The sequence below is a fragment of the Drosophila navojoa genome, chromosome 3, assembly GCF_054131105.1.
Source record: "Drosophila navojoa isolate 15081-1374.11 chromosome 3, UAZ_NAV_1.0, whole genome shotgun sequence".
NCBI lineage: Eukaryota > Metazoa > Arthropoda > Insecta > Diptera > Drosophilidae > Drosophila > Drosophila navojoa.
Window position 1 is genome coordinate 12,480,424 of NC_142891.1, and position 12,118 is coordinate 12,492,541.

A 12,118-nucleotide genomic window follows, 5' to 3' on the forward strand; every position below is an offset into this window, starting at 1 on the left:
AATTCAATTCAATTAGCAGCATATTTCACACAGCGCAAAGCATGCAACAGCAGATACAAATACAGATACAGATACAGCTATGGATACAGATGCAATTCGCAGATAGCGGCAATTTATGAGCCGCAGCCACTTGCCAGCATGTGGCCCCCACATAGCCGGGCATCGGGCATGTTTTGACAGCACGTATGGCAAAACGAAAGAAATGAAAATAAAATACCATAACGAGCATGTAGTCGACTAGTCGATACCCAGCAGCCACAGATAATAAGAGTACATATATCGTTTATGCTACCCAGCTTTGTTCCATTGGTACACAGGGTATAGCAAAGAAGGTAGTGTGGGCTGGGGGCATCCGCCGCTCACACCCCATGCCATGCGATCCTGCGATGCCAACGCGATGAATGGTCAGGCTGAGGGTTCAGATCGAGGTAGCGATTCCATGCTTGTCGTTCATTCATTATGTATGATCTCGTGTTGAATATCTCCGAACTACTTTTCAGTACCGATGTTAACAATACAATTTTAGAATATATATGCATGTATGTATTTCGTATATATGATACAGATACAGATATTTCATAAAAAGTAAACATTTCAATTGAACAAGAATCCATTATTTATAGCTGTAAACTTCAATATTTTTTTAGGACCATTAAGCAAATTAATATAAGTGTATATAATGAAATTATTTAGTTACTTCATAATTGATTGTGTTAGATTTTTATGCACTCCACGTGTTAATTTTAAATGTCATCTAGGTTAAGTTCCAGGAAAGTTTCTATTAGCAGAACGGGAATCATTTCAACTATGCTCTGCCATCCTTCAGTACCCTTAACAGCTTCCGAATTTCTCTTTATGTATTTAGCTGTGTTCGATAGCAGCGCTTTTTCATTGTATTTATGGGCTAAATTTAACGTCATTGCCGCAGTTTCAATGGATAAAAGATCGAACAAGTATTGCAGGCACAATGTCTGAAGTCTTTGAACGTCATACTTGTCCGCAGCTGCCAGTAAATCTTTGGCCATATCGTGGTCCATGCTCGGTGCAACTTCCGTGTAAATAAAACGCAACAGCTCCTGCACAACATTATCGCTGAAATCATCAATGATTACACGATTGGTCAGACTCTCCTCCATGGGATGCTTTAACATGGCCGCAAAAACCTTGCTGCGTGCTGTGAACATTTGAACATTTAGTCAACAGATTTAATTGCAATTCCAAAAATGTTTCTCAAGGACTCTTACCGGATAATATAATCTTGTGTGCAGGTATCTCACACAAATCGGCAGTCACAATGGTCACATCGGCGTATTCATCGGTATTAAATAAAGCGCCAATATGTTGCGATAATTGTCTTTCGGGAACTTTCACCAGTTGTAGGCTGCTGGGTTCTTTCCTTACTTTAATCGTTATATAACAATCAATTTTTATGTTTTTGGCTGACCCAAGTGCTATTATTACTTCAACTGTATTTGGTATTATTCCCCCAACAGCCGGGTAATTCTTACCTGCTATATTCATATCTACAATGTAAAGTGCGAAATTCGTTCTTTCTTGTCCACAGTGTACGGCTATTACACCTTGAGAACTATGATGATGTAACCTTAATTCTAACTGAAACCAATAGCCATAATTGGGTATATTAAACTTGTTTCCCCAAAAGCTTGCACAGTTCTTATACAATGCTATATTTGGAGCAGTCCACTTATGATGTAAAATAATTTCATTATATGATGTTTCACTTTCGTAACGTGCCATTGAAGTTGTAAGAAATGATTCACTTTAGTGAATTGACAAATATATGTATATATGTATGTATGTATTTAAATCTCGCTCGAGCGCCACCTCTTCTGATTGAGTTTCGGATTGCAAATGAAATTGATTTGATCTCCTATCGATGGCGAACGAGCCGAGGCTTTGAAAATTTCAGTAGCCAGTGCAATCGAAATAATTCATCGATACCCAAAACACTAACACTAACAAAATATTCTAATGGGAAATTAACCAAATATGTATGCTTCTTAATAATACTGCTTCAATTGACTTTCACACAAACTGATGCGCTTGATGGTCTTACGTATATTAAAATATGTATATTTAAATGGAATGTGCTATTTTCGCATTACGATACGTACATAATTGTAATTGCGCCACGAGCCATCGTATATTCCGAGTATCGATAGGTTGAATTTATCGGCTCACGATGTTCAGTAATCCACTATATTTCATCGGCTGGTATGAGATTTGAAATAGGGGAATTTGAGCTTTTCAGTGAATTGCCAACGAATCATCTTTTTGGGACCAGCATACATACATATGTACATACATATATACGTACAGACATATGTATGTGTGTTACGTGCGTACATACATACATATGAATATGCTAAGCAATTACAAATTGATATGTAAGTATGTCTGTATGTACATACATATGTATGTATGTAGCTTCAAGAATACAATGAAATACATACATACATATGTACTTTACCAGATCGGATCATGGTACACATTTGTATGCGTATGTATGTATGTATGTATGTATGTACATAATATGTATCTTCCCATGGAGCAATGAACACACGTAAATACAATACAATGTATACATGCATGTATGTATGTATATGTATGTAGTTTTTGCAGATGTACATACATACATATGTTTGTATGTACTTCAGATTTATTATTTACATATACATATGTATGTATGTATGTACACATATATATGTATATATATATACAGACATACATACATAAGTAGATACATACATACATACATACACATGTACATGTTTATGTAGGTTTGTATGATAACAACGAATCTTTGGAGTTATTTTCATTTGGGTTTCTGCACACGAGTTGATTTAGTTGAGTTTCTGTTTATTGCCAGCTCAGCATTTTATTGTTCCGACACGATTCTGCTCGACTTTGATGCTGTCTGAGCAGTGTGCCACGCCCACCTGCTCGTCTTGGCGCAGGCAGTTTAATAAACGTTTAACGAACGCTACTCAGCAACCGCAGTGGCAGCTCCAGCTCCAACTTCAGCTGTAGCCCCAATCAAACGCACGAGCAGGAGCAGGCTTGAGCCGGAATTGAAGTTGCGGAGACATGTTTGCAATCATGATGATCTCTAGCCGTGGTAAATTGCATGCACGCCTTTTTAACCCAAATATGATGTGCTGCCTCTCGCCGCTGCCTCTCGCCCTCTCTCTGTCTCTCTCTCTCTCTCTCTCTCTCTCTTTCTCTCATGCGAGTGGGGCCGATAAGCTGACTTCGCGTGCTTTTATTATTATGGGGCAACGAGCGAGCGCGGCTCCATGGATTAATGAGTCGCGATCTGGCAGCGGCTGGCAAAACGTTTACGTGACTGAATTTTCAATTATTTTTTATTGCACTACTGCGGCCGCCTTTAATTGCAGGAAGTTGCATTTTGAGTGTGCAATTTATTAAGAAATTATTTATTGTCGAATGAAATTGATTTCGAAAGTCGCGTGACGAGAACTTTGTTCATATGTACATGTATGTATGTACTATGTATGTATGTATGTATGTATGTAAGTATGTACAATGTGTGTGTGGCAGTCAGGCAGTCAGGCAGTTAAGCAGCCACGCGGCTGCAATCGACTGCCTGGCTGCACATAATTAGGCAACATAGCTGCAACGATCTGCGAACGTGGCACATTTGTGGCCTTTCCACATGACTTCTAACACCTAATCGGTGCGCACGATCTGGCCATGCGGGGATGCTCTGCATTTGGCCAACAGACGCCTCGATTTCCTGCCACGCCCACTAGTGCTGGCAATTAATTTGATTTGATGGCTGCGGCTGCCTTGCCCTGCCCAGTTGCGGCTCTCTAGCTCATTGCCTGCTTTCAAAGTGCAACAGTTGTGCACGTTGCACGCTGCACGTTGCGATCTGCAAACGGTTCTGGCCTCGCCGGCGTTGAGTAATTGACTGCTTTGATCTCCGGCCCAGGGTGACGCCCGCTGCAAGCGGCTCCCCCTATAAATAGGCGACCCTCTGAAGGCACTTTGAAGTGCACTAGCATCTAGATATGTATGTATGTATGTATGTACATATATATGCACACATATGTACATATGCACATATATTTGAATATTTTCTGATTGCATGTTTGTCATTGCATTCAATAGAGCTTTTTTTCTTATACAGTGATGGCAAGCAGTCAGCATACACCATCCGCTTTTCGATATGTACATACATACATACTTCGGGTTTTCACAATGACAATAAAAAGCGAGGGCATGGCAATCGTAGTTATAGAACATTAATATTATTTCCATGTAAATTTGCTAAACATAAATTTTAGCCTGTTGAATTTTGGAATTTAGTATTTTATAATTTTCTATACAGTGCACAATAATTATTTAATTAAACTTAAAGTACTTTGCTTGTTTTTTCGCATAAGTTATTTTTTTTATTATATTATTATTTGGTTTTTTTTTCTTTTTAAAAATATGTATGTGTAATTTAATTGAGTTAAGCTAATTATTTATTGAAATAAAATCGAGTACCATCATTTACATATGTACATACATGAGACATTATCATGTCCTAAAATCACGATTCAGCTCATTTTTTTGGTTGTCCTCCCAGCTGGAAGAAGCCGATTTTCCATTGTGGTTATTCCCCGATCTTTTACTTGAGCTCAATGAGACAACAGATCTTATGTTAATGTGTTGCGGGGGTTTTGTTCGCTAAACACATCGATAGTGCGAGTGTGTGACGAGTTTTTGTCTTATTTGCTAACTGGTTGAGCGTCTCTGAGTCACGCGAATAGTTCCATTCAAGAAGCTCAACGGAAAGCCCAAGCCGAAAAGAACTCAAGTCTTTTGCTCAGTTAGTAAACTCACGATTATGATTACTTTCGATTGATCTCTCGAATAGAGTGTAAAGAATCAAACAGTCAACTTTCATATGCATGCTATGAATGATACTGTACATACATAAATATGTTAAGACTTTGCATATTGTGACTTGGAAGCATCAGGAACTCATCCATTAATCTTTTACTTTAACTGTATTTACTTATTTTAAATTTGAGTAATAATATACATATATATTTTTATTTCTAATTGATAGTTTAAATCAGCTTTTACTCTTACCCTGACTGCCTCGCAAAATGGTGAGCCACGCCTACGAGTTTTACCTCTTCTCTTGTTTCCCGCTGGCTGCTCCTCTTCTTCTTCGTCTCTTTGCGTACTTCAATCAAAATCAAGTGCAGACCTCGTCTGAAAGCGAAAACTTGCATGGAAATTACACGCACCAAACACACAAACTAATTTTCCAACAAATTAGACGCGCAGAGAATATCCACAGCCACCCCTAGCCGCCACCCCCCAATCTCCCATTCCTGTTCATAATTTATTTGCTGTTGTTGTTTTTTTTTTTTTTGTTTCCTTTGCGCTTTGGCTTTCTCTGTTAAGTTCCCATGGAAAAACTTTGCTTTGAACATGGCAGGCGAGGGCGGAATGGGTTGGTAAGGGGAACGGGGGGGCATGCTTGATTTTGGCGCATGATAATTGGGCGAACGGGCGCTTGGCCCGTCGTCTGTGCGTGAACCATGCATTGCGTTTCTTTTAGTGGCCATCAAGTGCTCGAAACCATAAAGAGAATGGGCTTGGATCGGGCTCAGTTCGGTTGATGGCGGTAGAGGGGAGCCTCGCTTCTTGGTCTGCACTTGATGCGAGTGAGCGCTGACGCACTTCGCTGCACAGGAGATGCCGCAGACAAGGCGGCATATTCGCAGCCAGGTCACGTGACCTTAATTAGCCAAAAAAAAAAAAGAAAAAGGGAAATACCAGAGAAAAGTCAGTTGGAAAAGCGGCTGTCGAAAATGTCTTTGGCGCGGTAATTGTGCGTGGCATGTCAAGGGTTCGCAGCTTGAATCGACTTGAAGTTGCCTTTGTGCCATTGTCGACCACTACAATAGTCTTTGTTTGCCTTTGAAATGCTTAAGCACACACTCACACACACACACGCACGCACACACGCACACACTTATATGATCGGGGCTTCCAGGAACTGTGAAATTGCCTTCAATTGCATTTGACTTTAAATCACTCGCCGCACGGCAATCATTTAATTGAGTTGCATCGCAATGACCCTTGCCCCACTGTACTTGCTGCATTCACTGTTTCTGCTGTGCTTCACTGTACCGCATTGCCAGACAGTTGCAAAAGCTACAAAGTTACAAAAAAAAAAAAAAAAAAAAAGCAAAAACGTAATAAATTTCAATTATTTACTTAAATGCACATTAAAATAAATTCCCAATGGCTTGCTGCATGTTTCTGTGTTGTGTAGCGCAGTGTAAGTCGCATTTAATGAAAACTCCAATTGCCACTTGTTATTAAAAACGGCATTGCAAAGTGTCTGAAGTACACACACACACACACACACAAAAATAAACGATGAGCGAAGGGAGGGAGGAGGGGAAGGACTGAGTTAATCAATCATTTGTTGTAAAAGGCCAACAATATTTTTGGAGCACGATTTATTAAAGCCAAATGTTAAGCTAAAAATATATATACAATATTCTATATCCCTTACATTGTATTTATTTATTTATGTATAATCAATTTCATAACGATAAAGCTACAATAATTATTTATTTATTTATTTCTTTTTTATTTCATTTATTTTATTTTTATTTTTTATTTTTTAAGTTATTTAAAAATCTGAAACTAATCTATGTTTAGCTATTTAACTATTTTAAATTTTAAAAAATATTATTGTTTGTTAAAATAAAATGTTTTATGATACGGAGCACAATAAATAAAATATACGAAATAATTTAGTATAACATATTGTTATTGCTCTATATATTTATAAGCTATATATAACTATTAAACGATTTCATTTTTTTAGTACATATTTATTAATATACAGTTTATTTTTATTAAGTTGCCTTTTTTCTGAGTACACATATTGAATTATTTAATATTTATTTATATACAAATTTTGTTTTCTTTGTACAAGGATTTATCGGCATGTATAAGGATATTTTATAACAAAACACGATTTATTGACGAGGGATTTTAAGCAAAATATGGAAGAGCCGATGCATTAGGTTCCTGAGCCGATTATAAAAAAGTTTCGATTTGCCGACTGTTGCTCGATATCTATAAAAATTACATCTTGGTACAGTTAGAGATTCATTTAATAATTAGCTGGGGAACGTGTTTTTGAAGGCGCGTGTACGTATGACCAACAATTAGGTTGGCCTTAAGATTTAGGAAAATGCACTTAATTTTCAACATTTTGCCGTTTTGCTTTGCCGTGTGCGATTGTGTGTGGATGAGAGAGAGAGAGAGAGAGAGAGAGAGAGAGAGAGACATAAAATGGATTTACGCTTAATCACACACGAAGGATGCATATTTTACATTGTGCACCGCCCTCGGCACACGCCTCCCCGCGCTTTTGCCCCTCACTCGTTGCTCATTCGCATGCACATTTTGTTCATTAGAAGCTTCAAGCGAGCGCGCTGCTTAACCTCTGCTTAGCACACACACACACACGCACACACACACACACACAGCGCGCGTGAGAGCGACCACACAGCCACAAGCTTTCTGTGTCCCGCTCTCCTCTCTCCTTGCTGCGTTTTTCAGTTCATTTCGCTAGTTGAGCTCGCGCTCTGTGTGTGTTTGTGTCTCCCTCGCCCTCTCTCTCTCTCTGTGTGTGTGTGTGTGTGTTTTTTTTTGCCCTCCTATTTCGGGACAAAAGAAACCGCCTGCTGTGAGCAACTTTCGTTGAGCTCGTGGCCCTTGCAGCTTTCACCAATGCCACAGCCAGGCGCGCCAGAGCGAGACAGCAGCCAGAGAGTGAGAGCATGTGTGTTGCTCCCATTAGCCGAAAGGATTTATATTACAAGCGTACACATAAAAAGCACCGCAGGATATTTTGTTTTATGTGAATTTAATTGTTGTTTTAATCCAAAGGTAGTCCAACTTCTGTGCAGTTCACTCTATTTCTCTCTCTCTCTCTCTCTCTCACCCTCCCGCTCGTTGTCTAGCTCACCAATACTGAGCTGAGCTGAGCTGAGCTGGTTCAGCGTGTGTTATTTTATATTAATAGCATTGCATTTTTAATAATAGCCGAGCACACATGACGGCTACTTGATTTTCACTTTGTGCTGTTCGTTTCCCTGTTTGCCTTTTGACCAGAAAACCGTGCAATTGCAAAGTCGGTCAAGTACACGACTTTGTTTCCTCTGCATTGTGGCATCAATCGAGTAACGGTAGTATGGCATAGCTATCATATAATTATGTAAGCTGTTTGCCTAGCACTCTTTGAATAGGCAACAAAAGTTCGTTGTTGTTTTTTTTTTTTTTGCAAGCTTGCTTTATAAATATTCGATATGCTTAAATATTTATTTAATAGACGATATTCGGCTGCTCTCCCTGTCGGTGTTTCATTTGCAAACTATAAAATTATATTATATAACTGTATTATATTCCACATATCTTTTGTTGACAAATTGTAATTGTATAATTTTCTTTGTAGTACACAATTTACATATATAATTATCTAAATAGTGAAAATATTATTAAAAATTATTGTGAATAATAATTCATTTTTTTTATAAATATTATTATGAATTTTTGTTCATTATATGAACTTCGGTTGATGTTGTTTATTATATAGAAATATTTAAATTTAAAATATACTAAAAAAAAAAATATTAAATTTAATTTATGCTTAAACCCTCTTAATTTTGTTTTTTTTTTCATTTTATTTTATTATTATTATATTTTTTTCTGGCATATTATTTTTATGAATTATTGATTTGTTATTTTTATGAAATATATATAAAAATATCTGTACAGAAAAAAAGAAAGAAGAAAATTAGAGTCCTATAATATAATATACATAATATATATTGTTTATAATAATATAATATATATATATTATTTATAATAATTGATCGTAAAATTTGCTTTTTTAATTAAAGTTTATTGATGAACATTTACTAACTATTTTAATTTAATAAAATTTTAGATTATTGATGAACAATAATGAATAATTATTTTAATTTAAACGAATTTTAGTCTTAAACATCTCATCAAACTTTATTTTTATTTTTATTTTTATTGTTTGTATTTGCATATTTTTAATTTAAATTTGTTTATTGCTTTTATTTTGCTCAAAATTGTTTAATACTTAAATCAAATATTATGTTTTTAAGGAAAAAATGTTGCATATATTATTGAATTTTAAATACCTGACAAAGTGAAGATACCCTTTCTCAGGTGTAGAGCAGCAAGCGAGACGGCTCAAAGCATAAACGTCGACTGCTTAGAAGATTTTGTCGATTTTGGCCGGAAGGCAGGAAAAACTTAAAAATGCCTAAATAAAATAACAGAAAGGCAAAGAAAACTTGGCCAAGTTTTTTGAGTAGAAATATCAACGGAAATATGGCAAACACAATTCCGCACACACACACACACACACACATACACACAGAGACAAGCACACATACGTAGAGGGAGTAAAACCAACATGGGATCAAAGTGTGCATATCCTGCTTAGCCGGGTTTCTGTAATGTGCTTTTCTAGTTGCGTTGCTTATGTTGCTGTTGTTGCTGTTGTTGTTGTTGTCAACACACACACACACACACACACACACACATGAGCTTAAACAAACGGAGCCCACAAAAAAGGGACAATTTGTTTAAAGGTAACGAAAAGTTTTGGCGCTCTCATTTTTTTTTTTTTTTTTTTTTTGCTTTTTTTTGCCAGGGCGAACTTTAGGTGCGTTTCGGTTGGGGGCGCCTCGGAACTGAAATGCTTTGCATAAACTTGAGCGGCAAAAGTTGAAAATGTTTGTTGTGCTATATATGAAAATGGCAACAACAAAAAACAGCAACAAACAAACGGCAAACAACAAAGATAAAGTTCAAAGGAAATGTGGCACAGGAAACGCAGCAAAAGATACAGAAAGAGAAAAATATGAGAACAGACGACAAGAGGCCAAAATTTATAAATGTATGCGTGTGTGTGTGTGTGTGAGTGTGTGTGTGTGTGTGTATGTTGATATAAAACAAAATATTAAGAAAGTTATTTCAACAAAATGAAAGTTATGCTCGGGTTTTTGCTTACATACACACACACACACACACACACAAACTTGACTCTCGTTCAGGTATTTGATCACGTTTTATTTAATTTATTTTCATTTTTGATTTATTTTCAAATCATTTTGATGTGCTGTCAAAGTTTTTAGTTAATTAAAACATGTTTGCAAATTGCAAAGAATTAAATTTAAATTAATAATCAAAATCAAATCACAAATTTCAGATACATATCTAAGCCAAATGAAATAAATGTGGCTGTGCTTTTGCTGTTGTTTGTTGGCTGTTTTTCGTTTCGTTTCGCTGTTCGCTTTGCTCTTCTTTCTTAGCTGCTTCTCCACAGCCGCAGCACAAAGCATTTGCATAATTTAAGGCGTAATTTTGGCGCGGTGCTTTAAATTGATATTACAAGCGCAATTTGTGTTTGGATATGGCCCATTCCCCCCCGCGCTCTTTTACTCTACGGATCTCGCCCTCTCCCGCACTCTCAGGCTGTCTCATCTCTCACTCTCTATGACATTAGATGGCATGGGTGCTAAGTACATGGAAAAACTGTGCCATGGCAACATTTTTTCTTGCCGCCGCCTCGTTTCGTTTCGTCTCGTCTCGTCTCGTTCCGTTTCGTTTGGCTCGGTTTGCTTTTGCGCTTGTTCAGCGAGTCGTTGGGGCGTGTTCATTCATTTCCTGTTGCGCCTTAAGTTATGCAAAGCTTATGGCAAAGTGAACAAGCTCTAAGTGGGCTGCTGCTGCTGGTGGCTGGATGAACAGGACAGCCGCCACATGGAAATGAGCAAAATGTTAAGACATCAGCAATGGCAGCAGCAGCAGCAGCAGCAGCAGCAGCAGCAGCAGCAGCAGCAGCAACAGCAGCGACAGCGGCAGCACATGGAATCGCCAGATAAGACCGAATAGTTTATGAATAACAGCAAAACGCAACTGAAACACATTGCGAAACTGAGGCGAATCTTTCTGCGTGTTTTTATATAATTTTGTTTGGTAATCAAAAGAATGTTCCAAATTCATATAAATCATGAAATATAAATATACATGTAGTATATGTATCATGTTTTGAATGATAAAAGAATGTTCTGTATACTGAATATCAGTACACATATTCATATTTGCATATTTTTCGCTCAGTGTGAATCCACAGAGAACTTAGCCTGGATCATTCAATGAGATAAGCGCAGCGCTTTAGTGGAAGCCAAATTGAGTACTTCTCTTAATTAGCATTACACTCATGCTGACACACACACACATACATAACACAACATACAATCCACAAAAGGGCGCGCAGAAGACAAAAGGCGTAGCCTGCCCCGTAACAGAGTTGAGCGCTTTACCAATTGGCGATCCACAGACGCACACATGTAGTGGTGCGTGCGTGTGTCAACTGCAGCCTGGAAGCTTTTAAGAGCGACCACACATGAATTTCTCAAGTAGGCCTCAAATTGGAACTTAAATTGAGCGGCCGGCTTAATAGCAATTCACAGGTACATATACACACATACATATGCAGCAGACAAGTTCACGAGAGCGACCACACATGTAATCCACAAGCACAAGCACTTTTCTAATAGTCACGCCATGAACAGGCATACGAGATCCACAAGTCGGCGCTGAGCATACATAAAAGAGCTCTCTGCCAATGCGGTTGCCGAATGTTAAGAGAGCGAACATTTGAAAGAGCGTCTGATCACTGCTGTAAGCTTTGCGAAAGGGATAGCTTGCTGAGTGCTTAGCAGTGTTCTGCTGCGAGTTGTGTAGACAATGAGACCGTGGGAACTATTCGTATTGAGTGCAAATTTAACTATTACAGTGGCCATGTGAACTTAGAGAGAGTGAGAGCGTAATTCGGTAATTAAGCTTTTGTGTTTCGACTATGTTAAACGGATGCTTTTGAGCGAATCGATTTGTATACATACATACATATGTTTTTCATTCTTTTGTTTACTTGTTTGCAAACGAGTCGCTGGGCGCAGAGATAATTTCCTTGCCATAGGAATGCGGGAACAACGCACTG

General features: G+C 37.8%; 1 protein-coding gene across 1 annotated transcript; it reads right to left on the reverse strand.

Moving 5' to 3' along the window:
• Positions 1-610: 610 nt before the first annotated feature.
• Positions 611-1,857, reverse strand: LOC115562543 (protein roadkill-like). The gene is made up of 2 exons (XM_030384249.2): positions 1,245-1,857; positions 611-1,174 (listed from the first exon to the last, which is right to left on the reverse strand). Exons 1-2 carry the CDS (start codon positions 1,756-1,758, stop codon positions 744-746), a joined length of 945 nt encoding a protein of 314 aa, XP_030240109.2. The 5' UTR covers positions 1,759-1,857; the 3' UTR covers positions 611-743.
• Between the last annotated feature and the right edge of the window lie 10,261 nt (positions 1,858-12,118).

Bases quoted from the DNA above. Each gene is read 5' to 3' on its own strand.
- LOC115562543 (XM_030384249.2), bottom strand. From the start codon at position 1,758: ATGGCACGTTACGAAAGTGAAACATCATATAATGAAATTATTTTACAT. The intron at 1,175-1,244 runs GTAAGAGTCCTT...AAATGTTCACAG, and splicing joins ACACAAGATTATATTATCCG to CACGCAGCAAGGTTTTTGCG.